We start from the raw sequence: 25,470 nt of genomic DNA, 5'->3' as shown, positions 1-25,470 counted from the left end.
TGATTATTTGTACAAGATGTTTAGCTTTGCCAATGGATTTTAAGACCTCTTCATTGGTAATTTTTTCTGTCCATGATATCTTTAGCATTCCTCTGTATAGCCACATCTCAAAGGCTTCGATTTTCTTGATGGTTGTCGCCTTCAATGTCCATGTTTCAACTCCATAGAGCAGAATAGACCACACGTAACATTTCAGCATTCGGCATCTGACTTCCATGTTTAGGTCTTTATTGCAGAATAGTGTTCTCATTTTCATGAAGGACTGCCGTGCAACTTCAATCCTTGTCTTTATATCTATTTCTGGATCCCACCGTTCATTAAGCCAACAACCAAGATATTTATATCTTGACACTTGATCAATATTTTTCCCATTGAGTGTCAGTTTCATTGATGAGGCTGGATGTTTGCTGATGATCATGTATTTTGTCTTGTTGATGTTTATATTTATTCCCATTCTTTGGCTTTCTATGTATACTCTGTCAATGAGTTTTTGGAGATCCATAATGTTATCTGCAATTAGCACGGTGTCATCTGCATATCGTAGGTTGTTAACAATCTTTCCATTTATTGTGATTCCCTCTGGACATTCTTCCAATGCTTTTTTAAAGATTACCTCTGCGTATATGTTGAACAGGAGTGGTGAGAGCACACATCCTTGTCTCACTCCTCTTTTGATGTTAATATCACTGGTGGTAATGTTGAAAACAAGAAGAAGGATTACGAAGAAAAACTCAATCAAAAACTAGACTTAATAAATATATTTGAAGAAGAAGAAGAAGACATAAATAAAATAAGCAGAAACCTAACAGAAGTAATAATCTCAGCAGCCAACGAATTCAAAAGCAATAAACAACAAAAAGACCATAAACTTTTAGAGGAAACCTTACAACTACTAAAAAAGAGACGAAATATGAAACAAGACAAAAACTTAATTTGTAAAATAGAATATGCTGAACTATGCAAAACAATAAGGAAACAGATAAGAAATGAAATAAGATTTTATAATGCTAAAAAAATAAAAGAAACAATTGAAAACAATGAAAATACTAAGAAAACATTTATCAGTTGACAAAAATCAAATAACTGCAATAAAAGACAAGAATGGAACTATAATAAGGAACCCAGAACAAATCCTAAGCAGGCTAGAAGAATTTTATGAAGAACTCTATAGTGATTCTTCAATAGATAAATCAAATATAAATAACTTCCCCATTGCATATAGAATTCTATATGAACTTCAGATGAAACAAAACTAGCATTAAAACAAATGGAAAATGTCCTGGTGAAGACCTAATTCACGTAGAATTAATTAAATGGGGAAGAAACAATATCATTCACCTTGTCACAAACTTACTAAATCTATGCCTCGAAGAGGGGAAGATACCAGAAAACTGGAAAAATGCTACTCTGATGCCCTTATTTAAAAAAGGGGACAAAGAAGATGTAACTACAAAATTCTCACAAAAGTAATAACAAACAGGTTAACCTATCTTCTAGACTGAAATCAACCAATAGAACAAGCAGGATTCCATAAAGGCTTTAACACAATTGATCATATTCATGCAATAAAACAAATAATAGAAAAAGCAGAAGAAAACCAATTGCCTCTCTGTTTAGCCTTTATTGATTATGAAAAAACATTTGATTCCATCAAAATAAGTTATAAATCAGCTAACACCTTTTATTCCCTTATAGGGAGTAGGCGAGGCCTTTATACCCTATCTTGCTTTAGGAGACTGAGTGGGCAGTACAATCTCCACCGGTAGCCAATCAGAGTAGTTGGTCCATGTCTATCACTAATTATAGCAGCCACTGATGAAGAGGCTGGCAAACAAGTGCTGCCATCTCTTGGTACCTAACCCTAACAAGATATGTTAGTCTGAAATAATGTGGGTACTACGGTTGATTTTCTTGAGTTTATGGGATAAAAAACCTGAGTTTCCGGGAGGAAAAACCCGCTTGCTTGTGCCAGAGATCAATTAACAAATAAGTTTCAGTAAGGAAATGCCGTGAGTAGACATATTACTAACTATTATAATAACGGAATTAACTCTCGTCAATTATTCTTTATTCATAGAATTTTCACCTGAGTATCACAGGCATCATCAGTAATTAAACAATAACTGTTATATTCACAAAGCGCCACCTAAGTAGCCAAGGTTAAATTTCCTAAATTTATTTAAATTATTTTATTTTTATTATTTAAATTTAATTATTTAGTTATTTAATTATAAATTAAAAGTATTTAATTATTCAATTATCATAATTATTTTTTTTAATATATATATATATATATACACGTGTGTGTGTGTGTGTGTATACAATTATATGTTAGGAAAGATTTGCTGCTTTATAAAGTACTATTTCCACAGGGGGGAAAGACGTAAACCATCGGATCTGTTTAGGTTTGGGGAGTGAAGTAATATTTCACACGTTTCTTTGTATAGCCGTCCATTAGGAACCGACTTTTGTGAATGACTTTTGTCTTGTTCCACTTAACTCTGTGTCTGGTGTTGATGGCATGTTCTGCAATTCCAGACTGTTTGGGTTCAAGGTACTGGATGTACGACTGGTGTTCTTCTAACCGGACCTGAGCAGATCTTCCTGTTTGTCCGAAATATGATAATCCACACGAGCAGGGAATCTGGTAGACACCTGGATAGCTGAGATGTGGGAACTTGTCCTTAGGAGATGTTAGGAAAGTGGAGATTTTTCTGACGGGTCGCAAAGCCATACAGATATTTAGTGGTTTTAGCACCTTAGCTATGCGTTCACTAATCCCTTGTATGTAGAGGATAGGTATACGTGTAGGTTCTTCTGTGCTTGAAGAGGATGCTGGAGCACGACTACTTAAAGCTCTTTTTATAAAGGACTTCTTATAGCCATTGGATATGAAGGAGGAATTAATATACTGTAATTCCTTTTGTAAAAGTTCTTCTGAAGAACAAAAGGAGGGGCTCTATGAACTAGTGTTTTTATAGTACCTGCCTTTTGGCTGGGATGGTGATGTGATTCAGCATGGATGTACTGGCCTGTATGAGTCTCTTTCCTATAGACTGTGAATTGTTGATAACCATCTAGTTGGCAAAGAATCAACAGGTCTAGAAATGCTAACTGCTTATTTACTTCTACTTCTAGGGTGAACTGGATCCTTAGATGAAGTGCATTAATTTTTGAGAGAAACAGTTGTAGTTCTTCTGAGGTGCCCTTCCATATGGCAAAAACTTCGTCCACATATCTGAACTAAATGATAGGTCTGGGTGTAATGTTGTTAAAGATATGCTGTTCAAAATGCTCCATGAAGTAGTTGGCAATAGCAGGAGATATTGGATTGCCCATTGCTGTCCCTTCGATTTGTTGGTATAACTGATTTTTTAAGGAAAAATAACCAGACTTTATTACAAATTTAAGTAATTTGACAATGTCTGGAGGAAATTTTTGGTGTAGTAATTCTACGCTGTCCGCCAACGGAACATTCGTAAATAGCGAAACAACATCTAGACTAATCATAATCTCCGAATCGTCTAGATGCAGATCGGAAATTTTATTTCTGAAGTCCACAGAATTTTTTATATATATGTGTAGCAGTTCTTCTAGTTGAAGAAGTGAGTAAATTTGAGAGATATTTTGTAAGTGGGACAACCTATACAGTCTACAACCGGTCTTAATGGAATTCCTGGTTTATGTACTTTTGGAACACCATATAATCTCGGTGGGTGCCCGAAGGAGGTCTTTAGTGTTTTCTTTTTATCTTCATCCCATATCGATATTTTTTCTATAAGGACATTATAAGCTTTTTTATTTGACTGCCTGTAGGATCTGAAGTGAGGGGCCTATAAGTCGAATAGTCACGGATTAACAGTGATATTTTTCTCTCGTATTCTCTTCTGTCTTGGATGACTACAGCCTTCCCTTTGTCAGCTTTCGTAATAATTAGGTTCTTGTTATTTTTTTTTTTAGCGAATTCAGTGCTTTTTGTTCAGCATACGATAGGTTTGGCCGCGGAGGCTTGGCGTTAAAAAGAATTTTTGCACACTCGAATCTTGTTTTGTTGGCTATTTTTTGGGGTAAGGATCAAATATCTGTCTCTACTATGGAAAAAGTCTATTATGGATATTTTATTCAGAGCAACGACAAAATTATGCCCCTTTGACAGAACAAAACTTTCGTAGCCTTTTAGTGGGCGGCCTGATATGTTGATCACTATTCTATCTGTATCAATGACAGTATTGCTAGATTTGGGTGGCTCACCAGTGAATCAAACTCGTGTTTCAATCTATCACGGGAAGCATCAAAAGCCTTTCGGTATGATATCGATGAAATGCGTAAAATGATGTTAAAATTTTTAGTAAAGAAGTTTTTAAGTCTCAAAGAGCCCATCAAATTTATTTAAAGGGCAGTAGGTCACTGTTAAATTGTCAGCTACAAGAAGCAAAGAACTCTCTTGCCCTTCTGAACAAAGAAATAATAGACAACAAGAACGCTATAGAACCAGTATTAGAGACTGAAAATTTTAACACCGTTTTACGCATTTCATTAATGTCATACCGAAAGGTTTTTAATGCTTCCCGTGATAGATTGAAACACGAGTTTGATTCACTGGTGAGCCACCCCAAATCTAGCAATACTGTTATTGATACAGATAGAGTAGTGATCAACATATCAGGCCGCCCACTGACAGACTACGAAAGTTTCGTTCTGTCAAAAGGGCATAATTTTGCCGTTGCTCAGAATAAAATACCCATAATAGACTTTTTCCATAGTATAGACAGAGGTATTTGATCCTTAACCCAAAAAACAGCTAACAGAACAAGATTTGAGTGTGCAAAAATTCTTTTTAACGGCATGCCTCTGCAGCCGAACCTATCGTATGCTGGACAAAAAGCAGTGAATTCGCTAAAAAATAACAAGAACCTAATTATTACAAAAGCTGACAAAGGGAAGGCTGTAGTCATTCAAGACAGAAGAGAATACGAGAGAAAAATATCACTATTACTCTGCGACTATTCGACTTATAGGCCCCTCACTTCAGATCCTATCGGTAGTCAAATAAAAAAGCTTAATGCCCTTATAGAAAAAATATCGAAATGGGATGAAGATAAAAAGAAAACACTAAAGACCTCTTTCGGGCTCCCACCGAGATTATATTGTCTTCCAAAAGTACATAAGTCAGAAATTCCATTGACTTGTTGTAGACTGTATAGGTTGTCCCACTTACAAAATATCAAAATTTCTCTCAAATTTACTCACTTCTTCAACTAGAAGAACTGCTACATATACATATACAGGGTGTTCGGGATAAATTTGACAGTTTCGTAAGGAAAAAGAAAATCTTCTTTGTATCTATTAAATTTAATGAATTGACAAAAAAACATTACAGGCAGAGTTAATTACAATACTATCAACAAGATTTACTCAAAATAACCACCATTAGCATCGATCACAGCTTCAATTCTGCTTCGGAACCTCGAACAAGCTGATGCTACAGTCTCCCTGGGAAGGGCCGCAAAAACTGTTTTAATTTTATCCATTAACTGGGCTTTTGTATTACTGGAAGTGCGATTGGTGTCTTTTTCAACTGCGCCCCATACAAAATAATCCGTGGGGTTAAGGTCTGGGGAGTTTGGAGGCCAAACATTTGGACTGGTGAAGTCGTAGAAATTTTCAGACGACCATTTTTGACTTTTCCCAGAGGTGTGGCAAGGGGCCGAATCCTGCTGCCATACATACGGCCTACCATTGGCTACCCTTGTTATCCAGGGCTTGACTACAGTTAGCAACTCCACGAACAAAGCCCGAATTCCAATGCCAGGGTTCTTCAACACCTGTTCCTGCAGATTTGCGAGGAATTCTGCTGTACGAACGCAATCAGATCGTCTGCTAGGGATCTTTCTTCTTGCTACATCCTCGTAGTCACCATTGCAAGTCTCTAGTTCATGCCTGATTGTTTTTACTGTATTCAGGGAGCATTGGGCAGCAGTCGTAATATCCTTATTTTGATGGCGGGCACGAATCATCATGATACAAGTTATTCTCTTCCATGATTCAGGTGGGTTCCAGCTATCCATTCTTTCTGACATCTTGTATATGAATGAAGAAGGGTCCAAACTTTTAAATGAAGAGAAGTGTGTGTTAATACATGTAACTTACGGAAAAATATAATTAATTATAAATATGTCAAATTTATCCCGAACACCCTGTATATAAAAAATTCTGTGGACTTCAGAAATAAAATTTCCGATCTGCATCTAGACGATTCGGAGATTATGATTAGTCTAGATGTTGTTTCGCTATTTATGAATGTTCCGTTGGCGGACAGCGTAGAATTACTACACCAAAAATTTCCTCCAGACATTGTCAAATTATTTGAATTTGTAATAAAGTCCGGTTATTTTTCCTTCAAAAACCAGTTATACCAACAAATCGAAGGGACAGCAATGGGTAATCCAATATCTCCTGCTATTGCCAACTACTTCATGGAGCATTTCGAACAGCATATCTTTAACAACATTACACCCAGACCTAACATTTGGTTCAGATATGTGGACGACATTTTCGCCATATGGAAGGGCACCTCAGAAGAACTACAACTGTTTCTCTCAAAAATTAGTGCACTTCATCCAAGGATCCTGTTCACCCTAGAAGTAGAAGTAAATAAGCAGTTAGCATTTCTAGACCTTTTGATTCTTCGCCAACCAGATGGTTATCTACAATTCATAGTCTATAGCAGGGTTTGTCAAACTGTGTTCCGCGAAAGGTGAATAGGTGTTCTGTGAGAAGTTCTGGAATTTGTCATTTTAGTTTTCTAAGCATTTTTCATCAAGAAATATTTTATAATAGAAATATTCTGAGGAGAATAATACTCACGAATATGCCGAAAAGCTCAAACCCAGAACCCATAATAACATCTGTGTATCGTTAATTTTCACACATCGAAACATTTCAACATTTGGGATAGGGAATAACGCTGTTTATGGTGGGTCATAAAAATTGCCTGCAAGCGGATTATAACAATGGTGGCATATCCTCTGTTCTCAAAACTGAAGGAAATGACATCTGTGTAGCAAATGTCAGTGACCAAGCAGCAAATTTTTAAATGTGGAAATATTCATGATTTATCGTTAATTTTCATACATCAAAATCTTTCAACAATCGGGAAAGAGAATACCGCCGTTTATGACCGATCATAAAAAATTGCCTGTAAGCTGATTACAACTATGGGCGGCGTGTTCTCAAAACTGAAAGAAATAATATCTGTGTTGCAAATGTCAGTGACCATCAAAAAGGAAGTATAAAGAAACTATTTCGACTGAAATTGAAGATCAATGTTCTTGGAGGTGTATCTGGTTCCCAGATCTAGTAATACTGAATACTTTCTTCGCAAGTTCGTATTGCAGTGTGTAAGTGCTTGTTCTGAAACCGGTGTGCCATGATTTTTTAAAAATTAATAGGAATATAGATTTAAATTCTAATATGAATAAGAGACAAGGCACTTTGTTTAATTTTAGTATTAAGAAATCTCTTATTGAAGGTGTTTGTGACGGAACAGATAGCGAGTCATCCACCTCAAGTCTATAAAGAGCTCCAGGATGTACAAAAGGAGGGAATAACTATCAGCACACAGGAGAAAAAGTCTGCATTCACTTGTAAGTACTTATAATAATATTATAAATATATTTGGTGATCAGAATAGGAAATGTCAATGAAAATCAGGCACAAATTAATTTAATGATGGTTTATTGATGCTTTAATTAAGTCAATTAAATTAAACTTTAATTTATGCTGAATTAATTATTAATTAAATTAAATAAAACTAAACTTAACTAATAATAAAAATTAGCTAAATTACCAATTATTATTAATTGGTAATTATATATATATTGTGTAATTAATACATTACACAATAACCAAGGTGTTCCATGAAAATTTCAGGATTTGTGAAGTGTTCCGTCGTAGAAAAAGTTCGAGAAATATTGGTCTATAGGAAAGAGACTCATACAGGCCAGTACATCCACGCTGAATCACATCACCATCCCAGCCAAAAGGCAGGTACTATAAAAACACTAGTTCATAGAGCCCCCTCCTTTTGTTCTTCAGAAGAACTTTTACAAAAGGAATTACAGTATATTAATTCCTCCTTCATATCCAATGGCTATAAGAAGTCCTTCATAAAAAGAGCTTTAAGTAGTCGTTCTGCAACATCCTCTTCAAGTACAGAAGAACCTACACGTATACCTATCCCCTATATACAAGGGATTGGTGAACGCATAGCTAAGGTGCTAAAACCACTAAATATCTGTGTGGCTTTTCGATCCGTCAGAAAAATCTCCACTTTCCTAATGTCTTCTAAGGACAAGCTCCCACATCTCAGCTATCCAGGTGTCTACCAGATTCCCTGCTCGTGTGGATTATCATATTTCGGACAAACAGGAAGATCTGCTCAGGTCCGGTTAGAAGAACACCAGTCGTACATCCAGTACCTTGAACCCAAACAGTCTGGAATTGCAGAACATGCCATCAACACCAGACACAGAGTTAAGTGGAACAAGACAAAAGTCATTCACAAAAGTCGGTTCCTAATGGACGGTTATACAAAGAAACATGTGAAACATTACTTCACTCCCCTAACCTAAACAGATCCGATGATTTACATCTTTCCCCCCTGTGGGAGATAGTACTTTATAAAGCAGCAAATCTTTCCTAACATATAATTGTACACACACACACACACACATATATATATATTAAAAAAAATTATTATAATTGAATAATTAAATAATTTTAATTAATATTTAAATAAATTTAGGAAATTTAACCTTGGGTACTTAGGTGGCGCTTTGTGAATATAACAGTTATTGTTTAATTAGCCTTGTACCTGTACAGATGATGCCTGTGATACTCGGGTGAAAATTCTATGAATAAAGAATAATTGATGCGAGTTAATTCCGTTATTATAATAGTTAGTAATGATTCCATCAAAACTAATGCAATAATCAAAGTTCTCCAGAATCGGAGTTCCTGGAGAATATATGGACCTCCTCCAGGAAATATACCACGCTACAACAGCAACAATCCAACTTCACACAAGTAGCAATAAAATATCAATTGAAAAAGGTGTCCAACAAGGAGACTCTATCACCCAAAATCTTTACAGCAGTCCTTCAAGAAATATTTAATAATATAAACTGGGCAAACCTTGGTATAAAAATTAATAACAGAAACTTAACACACCTAAGATATACAGATGATATCATAATTTTTGCAAATGCTCCAGAAGACCTTAATAGAATGATAAAAGACCTATATTATGAAAGCAGAAAAGTCATTCTAAAAATAAACAGAGAAAAAACTAAAATCATGTTTAATAATTTTGTAACACCAAAAAAACATAATAATAGAAAACAATTTCTTGGAAAGAGTCTCTTCATATACATACTTAGGTCATCTCATTGATCTAAACTGTGGACTCCAAACGGAAATAAATAGGAGAGTTCAACTTGCCTGGGGTGCATTCAGAAAATTGAAAAGCATTTTGCAAAACAATGATGTCCCACTCTGTTTAAAAAGGAAGACATTTAACCAGCTAACAAAAGCACTGGCAAATAAACTAACAACAACTCAAAAAAAAATGGAGAGGTTGATGCTAGGCATCACATTTAAAGATAAGACACGAAACACCTAGATCAGAAGCCAGACTCACATCACTGACATCATTCTTCACCATAAACGACTAAAATGGAAATGGGCCGGACATCTATCCAGGAGAGAGATGATGCGCGATGGACCACTGACCACTATAGTAACGAACTGGATTCCAAAAGAAGGGAAACAAGGCTGAAGACGTCCTAAAAGAAGGTGGAGTGATGAAAATTTGTTGGGGAAAATTGGTCAACCATTGCCAAGAACAGAGAAAGGTGGAAAGAACTGGAGGAGGGCTTCGTCCAGCAGTGGACAGAAAATGCCTGAAAAGATGATGATACTGATCACCAAATTATTTAATCTTCTGAACATCCAATGCAGATTGTGTAATAAGTAACATCAAAGTTAAATTTTCTTTTCTAATATTTTATTTTCAGGAAGAAGCAATACATTTAAAACAAGCAGAAGTCCAGCGCATACAAGATGAGGTGAACCTCAAGGATGAAGAGACCAGAAAACTCCAATCAGAAGTTGAAGATGCGCGGCGACGTCAAGAAGAAGCAAGTGCTGCCCTTTTAGCTGCTAGTACCACACCACATCATCATCACATCAAAGAAGATGAACATGAAGAAAATGATGACATGGTCAATGGAGAGTATGGTATGTTTTAATTTGTAATGCCTGATTAGACAAATTTGAGTACCACCACTGAGTTTAAGCTCTTGTTGGGAAACCTACTTAATATCCACCACTCCTTATGTCTTTAAATTTGTTCATAAATGATTTACTCATTACTCTCACTGACAACCCATTCATTATCATTTTCCAAGACAGAAATGTCAACTCCTGATATTCTGCTGACTCCTTGTTCATTTGTCTTATTTTGAAAGGTTTTGTCCAGTTTCTAAAATACTTTTACCAACTTGTATTTATCTGTAAACCTTAATCTTTTGTAATAATATAGTAGTGGTAATATTAGGCCACAGTCCTAATATTACCACTACTACCACCTGTGACATTTTTCTTCACTATTTCTTTATTGTGCAAGTCATTATCCTTCATGGCATCACTGCTATTAATAGTATCATTTTTATCACTTTTGCAGTTTGGTCTCCAAATTTTAACTCCCTGTTTGTCACTCAGATGATTCCTAATCTTATTTTCATGGAGGAAGATTGTGTCGATATTGCATCTAGATTCACTTTAAACATCATACATTACTGCACATTTTACAACATTGAACTAGTATCCATTATTATTGGGATAATTCTCTACAGTGGTTCTCCTGCAGAAACTCTGTATAGGTATTCTTTCTTATCTTGCTTCAAGCATTTTCCAGCATCGTATAATCTTTAGTGTGTCCTGATATGTACTTGGAAGGGATGTATAAGATATTGTGACAGTACTATATTAAGTTTACATTATTATTAATCTCTTATCAACAGTATTCCTCAAAATTAGTCTATTACTTGTCAGCACTCCAATATTATTGTATCTAATATTTCAGCCATCTGCTCATTCCTCTTATTTTTCTCACAGCTCTCATATGTGTGGTCTCTAATTTTTGATCATGTGCTTTGTTGTTTAAGAGATACTTGTACCATGAAAAGTTTCTTTAATTTAACACAAGGAATACATAGTAATATTTGTTTCAGGCCACATATTTCAACCCTCTGTATTATAGGCCATCATCAGTGGTGATAGTAGTTAATTACAAGGTAGAACACGAACAATGAATTGATATGAAAAAGTGAGAGCAGTGTGATGTTATACATAAAACAATGCAGTGGTATAACTGAGGGAATATTGCAATATTAATTATTCATTAGCTATTTAAAAAAGAAAAAAAAAAAACTTATTGACCTGTGATTGGAATAAGACTTTCCCATATCTTAGAAAAAGGCATTCGTTCTGATTTAAGTTAAGACAGTGAAGTAATTCCTCAGCACTTTAAACAAACATTCAGATTTATATTGCCATTGATGAAACAAGTGTGTTTCAGACCATAGGATATTGTTTGCATTTACCTTGTAATTAATTATTGTCACCACTGATGATTGTCTGTAATATTCAGGCTGAAATATATGGTCTTAAATAAATAGTATTACTTACTCCTTGTGTTTTTCATGTTAATTTAAAAAAACATCAAGTGCTTTATTTCTACTCCAGCACTGAGTTCCATAACTTAAAACTGGTTTATGAATATTCTCTTATATACTGTTATAAATAATAAATTGCACGATAATCACAGTAATTTAATGAAATGAAAGTACAGATATTTTATACTGAAAATCATCAGTGATTTATACTTCAGTAAAATATATCAATAAAAATCATCATTTATACTGAATACAGTACATCATCAGTGTGCAGAAACAAGCAACGGCCAAATCTGAATCTGAACAGTTGTTCTCTCTCTTCCAAAAGCTTGGGAGATTCTTATCTTATGTAACCATCCAAAATAGGTTTTTAATAATATTTATTAATACTAATTTCTAGCACTCGGCAACAATTTTTAATTAGTAAATCACCGACTGCTGTATGTACTTTGTAATCCAGTTCCTTTGTTTGCTTGTTTCTACGCACTGATGATGTACTGTTATTTTCAGTACGAAATATCTGTACTTTCATTTCATTAAATTTTGTTACTATGGTTATCATGTAGTTTAGTGTTTTGGCTAATTTCTCTTATTCCATATAAATTTATTTACTTGGCCAAATCAGTTAATATGGAATAAGAGAAATTATTAGAAATTTAGAAAAACTTTTCCACCATGCCAGCTTCGCTTAATTCTGTTATCTATTATCTATTTCCACATTTAATTTGCCATCCATCTCAACATCAGCTGGCCTGGTTGGTTGAGTGGTCAGTGTGTCCATTCTGCAGTCAAGAGGTTGCAGGTTCGAATCCTGCCAATGGCTTGGATGATTGTGAAACTCTGTGTGGGAAGGGAATCTGCAACCTTACCACTTATTCTAGCAGAAGACTTCACTCCCAAAACCTGGTGAGGTATGGGAGTAACCATGTGGCATTTACGGACGTCAAATGGGAAAAAAAATTTTTTCTCAACATCAGCAGAGATCAAGATTGGCATCATCAACATAAGTAGCATCAATGGAAAAGAAATGGAACTATCAGAAGAATTGCATAAGTACCAAATCTACATAATAGGTGTTACTGAAACAAAGAAGTCAAAAACAGGTGAGATCTTTCTGAACAACAAATGCAACATGTTATATGCAGGAAATAACATTCAGGAAAAAGGAGTAGCTATAATATTAAACACTAAATATGAAGATAATCTTCTTGAATGGCAGGCAGTATCAAGTAAAGTGATGTGGGCTAATATCAGAATGGAGAACTGGATAAAGAGACTTACTTGTGCTTATGGTTCCACAGAAGATTCTAATAAGGAATAAGTGGGGAAATTTTTTGAGGCATTTGAGAAGACAGTTGACACAAAAAGGAAAAGTTGGTCCTTGTTGGACATCTACACAGCAGAGTAGGAAATGTTACTAGACATATAAGAATGTTTTGGGAAAATTTGGAGAAGGGCAAAGCTAATAATAATGGCAAGTACCTGCTAGATTTCTGCTCAGGACATGGACTAGTTATTATGAACAGCATGTTCCAACATAAAAATGTACACAAGTTCACATGGAGAGAAGATGCAAGGAATAAGAAAATTCTCGTTGACTGTTATTGTCGACAGTGATGTTTTCCCACTGGTTCAGGACACAAGAGTATACAAAGAATTTGAAATAGGAAGTGATCACCATTTAGTGTTGAGTAGGATAAAATTGAACTTCGTATTGAAAAGAAGAATGTGTAAGAAAGTTTTGAAATGAATCCAAATTGAATAGCTATCAGATGTGAACTGTAGACTCAAATACACAAACATTATTCAAGAAAAACTGAAAACAAGAACCAAACTTTGGAGATTCAGTGGCATACCATAAAGAAAACTTTTATTGATTCAGCTAGAGAAACATGTGATGAGGTAATTGGCAAGGATACAATAATCAGAACTCCATGGTAGACACAGAAAGTTAGAGGCAGTGAAGGAAAGAAGAAAGCATGTCAAAAGTTCCTGTCAAGTAAGTCAGCTTGTGCTCTTTGAGAATACAGAGAAAAATGTAAGAAAGCAATGCATTGTGTAAATTAACTAAACAAATGTCATGGAAAGACTTTGGGAAGAACATTGAAAATGAATATCTGGAAGGCAGCAAAATATTCTATAGGCAATTGAAAAGCTGAAAGGAGGAAAGAGTACTGTAAAATGAATTAGAGATCATAAAGGTGACGTGAAAACTGAGGATAAAGATATTCTTGATGTATGGAGTAATTACTTGGAAAGATTGCTAAATGAAATAAGCAGTGACAGCATGATGTTATAAAACACTCAACAGGAATGCTATCTGTACTTGAGGTAGAAAAAGCTATCACAAACCTGAAATGTGGGAAGGCAGCTTGAGTAAATGATATTCGACCAGAAATGATAATATATGGAGGTATAAAAGTTGTTCAGTGGCTACACTCCAAATTCAGAAGGCCTGGTCAGAGGGTCAAATTCCAGATGATTAGAGTAGAGCGATCATAGTACTCATCTGTAAAATAAAAAATTAAAATTAAAAAAAAAAGTCAATGAAGGTGAATGTGAGAATTGCAGAGGAATTTCTCTACTAAGTGTTCCTGGTAAGATTCATTCAAATATTCTTGAGAAATGGCTTGGAAAAATTGTGGAGGAGAAGCTTGGAGAAGAACATGCTGAGTTCAGGCCAAAGGTGTCACGATCAGATTTTCAATTTAAAAACAAATAGTTATGAAATCATGGGAATATTACAAGGATTTGTATTTAAGTTTCGTAAATCTGGAAAATGCATATGATAAGGTGCCAAGAGGAAAGCTGTTCAAAATGCTCCAGTTATATGGTGTTATTGGGACATTATATCATAGTCTCTATTTGAGTTGTAAATCAGCAGTTAGACTTGATGGATGTACAGGAGATGGTTTTGATGTTAAGTCAGGTGTTTGACAAGGGTCTACATTATCTCCACTGTTATTCATCTATATAGATCACATTATGAAGAAAAGTGGTATTAAACCTGATATCAAAATTTGATATGTTAATCTCAGCTCTTTACTTTATGCAGATGATGTTATATTCCTAAATAAATCGAGGACGAGTCTGCTGGGTTTTCTGTCCAGATTGAATAACTACTGTAATAAATTTGATATGAAATTCAGCATTAAAAAGACAGACAATGAAAATAGGAAGACACATTGAATCAACTGCATCCTGAATGGAAAACCTATTGAACAAGTAAAACATTGCAGCTATCTAGGTACAATTTTTAGTGAAGATAGCACATTTGAAAATAGACAGTAGAATTAGCAAAGCTGGTATTGTAGAAAGTCAATTGAATACATTTATATGGAATAAGAAAGAGATTAAGAATTATCTACATGTTAGCAGAAGAAAAGTATGATGTGCATCATCCTTCTCAAAAGACAGGAATCATCAAATGTTTAATTCGACTAGCTAGAACTAATTGTTCAGCTCCCCATCATTTACAGAACTTTCTACTATCAAACAATACATCAAATTAAATGGCTTCTCCAAAAGGACTACACATCTGTTCGACTCCTACAAGCCAAACCAAAACAACAAAGAATCAGAATGTCGAGTTCCAATCCCATATAGCCACTAGAGGGCTATATGGTATGTCGTGTTTGTGGATAGCTTCTGAACAGATAAGTGATATTTTGAGTAAAAATTGATGAATTTGCATAGTATTTACATAGTATTGTTTACTTTTAGTATTTTAGCGAGTCGGGGTGATTTTTGTGTTTTTTTTTTTTGAGTATTTTAATAGTAAATTGATAGATACGATTATCTGTGCACATGGCTCCCATAAAGAGGAATACAAAGATGGCGTCCAGGTTGCCATATTTATCTAAAAATCTTAACTTAAAGGATTTGATTCAGTGTACCATTTGCAAAATGTATGCATTGAGGAGAGTGGTTGGAGTCTGGTTAAACAATGATAGTGGAGCGAATGTGTGCAAAAAGTGTAAAGAATGTGAGGATTTAAAGAGTGCTTCAGGTGGTGTGAGTGATATCGTTGATGAAAGTGAGAATCTAGATAACAGTGATATTTGAGGTATGAATGGTGATATTTGCGAGGTAGTACCTGATAGCTGTGAGAGTTGCGTTGAAAGTGAGAATGAAAGTAAACATACAGAACGATTGAATGAATCATCGGAGAATAAAAATGATGACACTGACGCTATGAGTGAGATCGCTTTATTACGCGGAGCTATACATGGGGCAGTCAGCAGCTGGAGCATTGGCAAAAATGTTTACCAAGCATACCGACTAATAATCGGCAAAAGTATGATAGAAAAAATAAGGGTATGATAGTTGAGTGTAAACAAAATGAAACAGCGTGTGTTGTATGGAGATTCCTTAGTAAGAGGTGTGTTAGTTGAGAGTTTAACAAAATCATACCAACCCGGTCGGAACGTTAAGAATGTAAGCGAGTCAATTAGAATGCAAAAGCAGCGGGTGAAAGAATTGATAGTGGTGACAGGTACAAATGATTTGAAAGGAAATAAAAAGGCTATGAGTGAGGATGTGAAGGAATTGATTGAGGTAGAAAAAAAAAAGGGTGAGAGAGTTAGGTTGGTGAGTCTGTTGCTGCGGTAAGACAGTGAAGAGTATAGAAGGAGGGCCATAATTGCCAATGACTTTATGCATGAATTATGTTTGATAAGTGGTGTGGAATGAGTTCGATGGGCGAAAGGATTTATATAAAATGGATGGTTTACATTTGAATGGATTTGGTGTACGGAGACTTGAAAAGGTTTTGTCGAATTTAGTGGAAGTGAATGTGCAGAATCAGGGAAACTAGAGTTATTAAGGGGGGGGGAGTAGATATGCAGATTTTAGGGAGACAGTTGAGTATGTGAATGTGTGTAATATGCCCAAGCGAGTAGGAAAGACCACGAATCATAATAGGGATGGGACAAATCAGCTTCTGCAATTCATGTATACAAATGCCAGAAGTATTAGGAACAAGAAGGAAGAATTTTTGGCATTGTTTGGCACTTCCAGACCACAGGTTATTGGCATTAGTGAAACATGGCTGACAGAAGATGACACAGCTAGTGGGATTGAATGTGAAAGGTATGGTGTGTTCAGGAGTGACAGGGAGAATAAAATGTGGGGAGTGTTATTGATGATAGCTGATGAGCTACAGCCAAGAAGAATAGAAATGGAACTGCAGGATAGAGAAAAGAGCCCATTTGAGGCTATTTGGTGTGAGATTGAAACTACCAGAACTAAATATACAGTTGGGTGCCTCTATAGACCAGGTGATGGAATAGATGGAGATAGTATGCATAAGCAAATAGAAGAAATGAGTGGAAGGAGGGTAATTATTATGGGAGATTTCAACTATGGTAACATTGATTGCAAGGAGGAGAGGACATTGGATTTTATGCAGTTATTAAGGGATAACTATCTGCGACAGCATGTAATAGAAAATACTAGGGGTCAGAGAGTGCTTGACCTGGTAATTGCATCTGAGAATTTGGCTGTAACGAATATGACCAAGTTGCCACCAATTGGTGAGAGTGATCATAGGGTCTTGACTTGGGAGGTGGCTAAAGGTGTGGAATTTACAATTAAGACAGGGTACATGTGGAATTATCAAGCTGGTAAGTATGACAAGCTTAGGAGATTGCTTGGTTCAGTGCCATGGCATGTACAACTGCAAGGGCTAGAAGTTGATAGTGCATGGGAGGCGGTCAAGAAGTGTTTGCATGAAGCAATGGCTGACTGTATACCTAGAGTCCGAATAATAAATCAAGTAGGGGTTAAATGGATGAATAACACCATTAAGCTTGAGCTGCAAAAAAAAAAAAAACAACTATGGAGGGAATTTAAGAAGAAAGGTGACCGACAGGCACATGAACGGTATAAAGCGCAGGCCAGAAGGGTAACGAGTGTGGTAAGAAAAGCAAAAAAGGATTACGAAAGAACATTGGCCTTGCAAGCTAAAGAGAATCCTAAACAGTTTTTTCGATATGTTGCAAATAAAAAAAAAAATGTATATGGCAGAATGATTTTAAAGAATGCTGAATGTAGGGAGTTAACTGAATCAGTTGATATAGTGAATTACTGAACGAGCACTTTGCAAGAATATATCTTCCAGGTGGTGACATTGTAGAAATGAATGAACCAATAGATTATACGGGAATTGTGGTGAATGAAGTGGAGGTGAGTAGTCTATTGCAAAACCTTAATGTCAATACATCTGTGGGATTGGATGGTATACCAGCTCGTGTCATACGTGAAGTGGCTAAAATTGTCAGTACCCTTGACCATTTTGTTTAATTTGAGTCTCGGGTTTGGGTTAGTACTGAGGGAGTGGAAAGAGGGGAAAATAGTTCCACTGCGTAAAGGAGGTTCCAAGACTCCTGTTGTAAATTACTGACCGATTAGCATATCAGGAGTCGTTGTCAAGGTCTTGGAGAAAGTAGTCAAGGGAAAAATGGAAAAATACAGGAATGGATTGATGAAAACGGGATACTGTATGGGGGACACCATGGCTTTGTGAACGGTACATCATGCCTCAGTAACTTGCTCAAGTTTTATAACACGGTGACGGCTGAACTGGATAAGGGTAATGGGTTTACAGTGATACTGCTGGACCTGGCTAAAGCATTTGACAGGATACCACATGGAATTCTAATCCATAAACTACAACATATGGGAATGGATATAGGGTTGGTGAAATGGATAGGTGGGTGGTTGATGGAGAGATACCAGAGAGTGGTTTATTCAGGAGTGGAGTCCAAAAGAGCTTGTGACTAGTGGTATGCTGCAGGGTTCTGTTCTTGGACCACTACTTTTCAATTTGTTCATTAACGATATAGGAAAGGATCTGAGAGGAAGTGTTCACTTGTTTGCTGATGATGCAAAGTTGGGTAGAGCAATTGTGAGTACACAGTATGTCAAAATTTTGCAGGATGATTTGGATAGTTTGGAGGACTGGACTAAGGAAAATGGATGTCAATTTAATGTGGCAAAGTGTAAGGTTATGCATTTTGGAGTGAAAAGATTAGCAGCAGTACCTTACTCCAGGTGATTGATGAGGCCAGGGATTTGTGAGTGTTGGTGGATAGGGAGTTGAAGTTTAGGGGACACAATGCAAAAGTGGCTAAATCAGCTCATCAAATCACTGGGTTGCTGAAAAATACTGTAACAAGCAGAGACAAACAAGTTATTTTTCCACTATATCGAGCCTTGATAAGACCCCATCTAGACTACTGTGCCCAGATATGGGTGCCAGGGTTTCTTCTTGATGTGGAGAGGATCCAGAGACGAGTGACCAAGATGATAGCAGGTCTGTGGAATGAACCTTATGAGAACAGGTTGAAGATTTGTGGGTTGCAAAAAATGGTTGATAGGCAGAAAAGGGATGATATGATTGAGACGTTCAAATTACTAAAGGGTTTCTATAGGATTAATCCAGAAGATATTTTTGAGAATAGGACTGGTGATGGGAGGACTAAGGGCCATACATGGAAGCTGGGCAATAATGTGGTTAGCAGGGGTGTTAGAGCTAGGTTTTTTACTTGGAGAGTAGTGAATGAGTGGAATAAGCTGCCAGAGTCTGTTGTGGGTGCTATGACCGTGAATGAGTTCAAGGCGAGGTATGATAGATAGATACTGTGTGAATGTCGAATAGTTGTTCTTGACATGATGTTAGGGCCTCCCTCAATGAGTCTGTCGACTCCTTGGAGTTGCCTGAAATAATAATAATAATATATCTCTGAAATTTCAGAACCAATTTCAAGAATTTTAAAGAAATATGATCTAACAGCTACTTATATTCCTATTAATAAAATATCCACCTATTTCCCCTTGTCTAAAGATAAACGCTCAACTATTTCTCTTCCTGGCGTATACCAAGTTCCGTGTGACCGCCATCTTTCTTACTTTGAACAAACTGGATGCTCTATAGCAAAAGAATACAAGAACATGAATCTTATATTCCTCACAGCGAATCCTTGAAGTCTGGATTGGTGCAACATGGAATAGAGACAAACAACGACATTCTGTGGTCCAAAACTTGCCTTGTACACAGATGTTGGCATAAATTTGAATGCCTATTCAAAGATAGTGCTGAGGCCTTACTTCACCACCCTAACCTGAATCGTTATGACTGCGTATCTATGTAAAAAATATAGAAAAGTTTTATCCAAATAACACATTTTTTTTTTTTTTAAATGTTTTATTTATTTATTTTTTTTTTTTTTCAATGAAGACCTAATGATATCTTTAGTATGATTTTATAAATTAAGTTTTTTGTTTGACATTGGAAATTTATACATGTAACTATTTTGCACTCTTATGTTTGCCTTTCTTCAGTGAAATTATATTGTGATTAGCGATGTAACATCATGCGGCTCGTTCTAATTTTGAATGATCAAAGTGATGATAGTTTATTTTTAAACTGAAATATCTGGCAGTATTTTAAATATACTTTTCTTGTGCTTCTTCTTCTTCACGTGTCATCCCCTAGAAGGAGGTTGGCAACAATGTCACGGAACTTTTTTCTTTCTTTTGCTGCTCTGGAACATTTATAGTACTTCAAGCCAGTCCAGTCCTTAATGTCTTCAAACCATGTTCTCCTGGGTCTACCTCTCCCTCTTTTTCCATTCAGTTTCCCTTATAATATTAATTTCTGAATGCCTTCTTGTCTAGTTAGATATCCAAAATATTTAAGTTTTTTGTTCTTTAATTATTTTTTATTAATGTTCTTTTCATTTTTGCTTTCTTTAAAACATCTTCATTTTTAATTTTCTCTGGCCATGGTATTTTCAACATTCTTTTGATGGTCCACATGTTGAAAGCTTCTAATTTTTTTCTCTGCTTTATTTATTTAGAGTCCAATTTTTACTATTGTAAAGAAGGCTTGACCAATTATAGCATTTTATTAATCTTTTTCTTGTGTCTATATGTCTCTGGATGTTAGAATAGTTTTCATATTAATAAAGGCTTTTCTTGCTATCTCTATTCTTCTTTTTATTTCTTTAAGGAAATTTTCTCTGTCTGTAAACATTTGTCCCAAATATATAAAAGACTGAATCTGTTCAGTTTTCTTTTTGTTAATAGTTATGTTTAGTTTCTTATTTATTGGTTCTTTTGATATAATCATGCACTTTGTTTTCTTTAAGTTAATAATTAATCCCATGTGTAAGCTTCTGTTGTAAATTTCTGTGACTAAGTTTTGAAGATTATCTTCAGATTCACTTATAAGGACTGTGTCATCTGCATACCTGAAGTTGTTGAAGTTCCTACCCCCAACCTTTACACCCTTCAGTTCTGAAATATTTTTAAAAACATTGCTCGCTATATATTGTACAGTAAGGGTGATAAGACACATCCTTGTCGTACTCCTTTTTTGATTTCAAAGTTGTCAGAATATGCATTTTTATATCTTATTGAGGCCATTTGATTCCAGTATATATTTGTAATTATGCATAGATCTTTTCTTTTTAACCAATTATTCTGTGGGAAAGGTATTAATTTCTTGTGATATATTGAATCAAATGCTTTGGTGTAATCAATAAAACAAAGATATATGCTTTTCTGGTTATCAAGGCTTCTTTCACATAAGATATTTTGGAAATGTTTTCAAATTGAAAATTCCTTCTCTTGTACCTTTTGTCTTTTTGAAAACCTGATTGAGTGTCTTCTATTTCTACTGACAAAGTGCCTTTTATTCTTTCTAGGATTATTATTATCATCTTGTGCTAACATGTAGATAATTCTTAATTTCATGTCACAAATTTCTTTAAAAATAAAAAAAGAGAGAGATTAGTCAAAACATTAAACTAGCTGTATACAAGATAGTGTTCAACCCAATTTTAACTTGTGGATCTGAGAGCCAGGTTAGAAATAAAACTCTTGATCAAAGACTGGAGACCACAGACATGAGGGATCCTGAGAAAGATGAGGGGCATGAACATATGTCATCAATGACAATATCATTAAATGAGAATATTAGGAAAGAACTTAACATTGTTAGCATCCAGGAATGTGTTAGCAGAGCGAATCTCAGGTGGTATGGTCACTTAAACAGAATGGAAGAGGAAAGATTAGCAAAACAAGTGTTCTCTGCCAGGTTGTCAGGAAAAAGACCCAGAGGAAGACCAAGATGTAGGTGGATTGATACAGTAAAAAAAAGTGTCTTAGAAAACAAATATAAGATCTGATAATATTGGAATGTTGACAGATAACAGGCTAATCTGGAGGAAATTGTTGACAGGAACTTAGTAATGAGGTAACTGTTCGTGTAGTACTATCATAAGATCCTGTACATCTCCCCCTGAGGTCATATGTCAGGAATTTGATGATGATTTGCATCTTCACTAAAAACGTTGCCTACGTATCTGAAATATTTTACTTGTTCTTACTCGATATCTTGTATAGATTTTCCATTGACAAAGCAATTGAAGTTTTGTATACTTCTGCCAATTTTCATAGTTTTCATCTTTTTCTTGCTGATTTTTATGCTAAAGTTCACACAGCCATTATTCAATTTAGTCAGAGAATTCTGGAGACTTGCACTAGATTTGTTTAGAAGTACATTATCATCTGCATAAAGCAAATCACTAAGTTTTATATCTGCTGTTCTAATACCATTCTGTGATACCATTCAGTTACGTCCACATAACTACGTCCACATAACTACATGAAATTGCCTTCAAAATGAAGTTTATGCTTGGTATTAAATGCTATTGCTACTCTTTCTTTTCCTTTATCATTATTGCCTGAATGTAACATTATATATTTACATGTGTATTTAGTTAGCATCCTGCCTGTTTGTCTGTTTCGATGATACCAGTTATGTTTTCTTGCTACTTTTCCAATGTTCTTCAGTTTTCCTTTTTATCATCAACATACTCCTTATGTTGATGGTTCATATCTTCCATTCTTCTGATGTGTTTGTACCAGTAGCTGAGTTTTACACTGTTGCACTGGTTTCCTGACAAAAAACAGTAGGTGCCTTGTTTAACCAGGCAGTGCCTCAACCAGCATTAAATCTCATCATTCTGTATTTCATGTTTATTTCTGGTTTAAATCAATAGAGGGTGCAGTGTGGTTGGCCAAGTCCCAAATTGCCAGCCCATCCTCGGTTGTTTCAGCACTCAGTGGATACCTACTAACAGGGCACTCCACATGAAAGCAGGAATCTGACATTTGGTCAGAAGCTTCAGTTAGTTCTCTATTCCTTAAAAGGCTATATGGAGGTCGTCTTCAAGTTATCTGACTTTGATTCTTAAGTGACTCTAGTAATTTAAATAATTTGAATAATTTTAGTAAATTAATTAGTTTTAAAAATAACTAAGCTATTCTTATTTATTTTGTTAACTTGTAAATAAATTCCAGCATTATGGGTTCTTTCTGTGTGATCACTTTCTAAATTTCATTATCTATACATAATTATATACAAATTATCAATTTACTCTCAGATTGCCTATAATGCATTAAAAAGTTCTATGTAGTCTGCCACTTAGTGACACCCGTGATGTAAGAGAGGAGCCTCCTTCAGCTTTTTTTAAAAGCTAAAGGAGGCTTCTCTTAGTGTATATCTTAAGCCCACTCATACAGATTGTCACTTACACTCATCCTCATTCCACTGTATATCACAAAAACTAGGTATTATATATACTGCACTCAAAGGGAGTGCAATCTCTATCACAAGAGATGAAGAAAAATTGAAAGAAGAATTATGGTCTCTACTCCAACTACTTGTATTTTTATTTATCCTATATGCGAAAGGCAGAAGAGCCTATAGCATTCAGATGCTGTGTGAAGGTGGGGTCAGGAATACAGTAATCTGTTGATATTCTTCTCAAATCATTGAAGATTGTAGTACTTTGGACATGCTTCATGAGGGAGACTGTTGAACTGAAGTGGAAGGAATGAAAGATGACTGGGAGTAGCAGGTTCGGTGAGTATGCAGATTGACTGTAAAAGGATGCTGAGCAGCTGTAGTACAAGTTCCTGTAGACCTGGCATAGTGGATAGCAGTTCTGCTGAACAGTGGCCATGGAAATATCTGTAGAAGAGAGACGATGCAAAAATTGAGCTTCTGTGGGATTAGGGTTGAAGAGAGTCTGTAAAAGAAGTGTCATTTTCAACCAAACTGCTCTCTTCTCAACAGCATCTAGAATTTTTAGGGAGGCTTTAGGTGCACCACCTCCTCACAGTGGATATTCTAAAAAAATCATACAAAAATTACTATTCTCCACTCCTCCACAACAAAATCCTGGCATTCTCTACAGAACTTGTTTCCATCCCATACATTGGTAGAATTTTGCTCAAGATCACTAGTCTTCTCAAACCTCATAAGAGTGGCCTTCAAGCCCATTTTAACTATGCAAGATTTACTTTGTTTACCTAATCCTTTTTATAAACATCTTGGGGTACATATATAAGTTTGGAAATTAGATGGAAAGAGCATATTGGAGATGTTAATAACAACAGAGAAGACAGCTCAGGCTCATTTTTTCATTTCTCCTGCACACAACATGGAATGGGATAAGAGCTCTATGCATTACATAGAGGGCAAATTCACTGCTTACAAAATAAAAGAATCTACCATGGTTATTCATTCACAAAGCTTTTGTGAATATCTAGGACGTTGCTATTTCTGTCTAGAATCCTCATATGTAATAGAATTATCTTTCCATTTCCTGAAATCTTGCCAGGTGCTGAGACTTTAATTAAATAGATCTCATCATAGTGAGTACAATTTTTCTGCACATATTCTTGATATTCCATCTGAACTCAAGAAAGTCAAGATTTTCTACTCATTAGGAATCAAGGATTGACCCTGTGTGATATTTGGAAATTGCTCATTAGATCTTTCTGCATGTCATGCTTCAATTTTTCAACCAACTATCTTACACGCATTACTGAACAGTAACTAACCCATGCCAACTGCCACTCTTCACATAGTTTCCATTTCAACTTATGCTGTAACAGTTCCTGCATGTTCTGTATTTTAGTAATATTATAGTTCATGTTAGCCCTTTTATTGAATTTTTATTCATCCTAACCCAGAGGAAACCACAAGTATCTGGGACGAACTAGTACAGTTTTCATTTTTATATTGTTACAGTCAAATAAACCCAATATATTTCTCTTTATATTGATTTTTACTTGTTGAAAGTCTGCCTAATCATCAAGGTCAAGATTTATGATTTTGCATTTTAGTTTCTACTTCTATTTAGTGCTGCTTGATGGAATCACTATCAGTATTGTTTTGTTCATTAAAAAAGATTTTTTTTATAAGGTGCTGAGTTGTCAAAAGATGATTCTATTAATTTGCCAAGACCAGAAGAGGAACGAATCACTCAGGTGTCAAAAGAAAAGCATCTTCAAGACCAGTTAAAAGTATGTATAATTGTTGTTCTAAAACACAATAATTTAAAAGATGTCGTTAGTTGTGTTAAGTATGATCATAGACAAAGATATCCAACAAACACAGTCTTAGGGCTGTTTTCTTAGCATTTAACAAACTGTATGGAATCAGTAAAATTTGAAAAACGTCTCTCCCCCCATGAGCAATTGACATAAACAATATAGGCATGGGTATACTTTTATTTCAGTAGCTTTGTTCAGTAGTTCTGTTGCAATCCTGTATTTTCAAATTAATCTCTTTTAAAAATGATATAATTTGCTCCTAAGCTTTTGCATAAACACATCACTTCACAGATGTTGTAGACCATTTAGTATCTAGGAC

General features: G+C 35.4%; 1 protein-coding gene across 2 annotated transcripts in view; it reads left to right on the top strand.

The window, feature by feature from the left end:
- Positions 1-25,470, top strand: part of LOC150104351 (moesin/ezrin/radixin homolog 1-like) — a 341,827-nt gene that overhangs the window by 295,748 nt on the left and 20,609 nt on the right. For both annotated transcript variants that reach the window (XM_090396937.1, XM_090396936.1), the window contains 2 exons: positions 10,077-10,299; positions 25,021-25,121. In XM_090396937.1, the coding sequence (XP_090253063.1) occupies positions 10,077-10,299; positions 25,021-25,121 (324 nt within the window). The remainder of the gene's footprint in view (positions 1-10,076; positions 10,300-25,020; positions 25,122-25,470) is intronic.

Source organism: Typopeltis vanoorti, chromosome 8 (assembly GCF_054136105.1).
Source record: "Typopeltis vanoorti isolate ZY-2024b chromosome 8, IOZ_Tvanoo_1.0, whole genome shotgun sequence".
Lineage (NCBI taxonomy): Eukaryota > Metazoa > Arthropoda > Arachnida > Uropygi > Thelyphonidae > Typopeltis > Typopeltis vanoorti.
The sequence above is the reverse complement of the archived record's forward strand: the minus strand, read 5'-3'. Positions and strand labels throughout refer to the sequence as shown.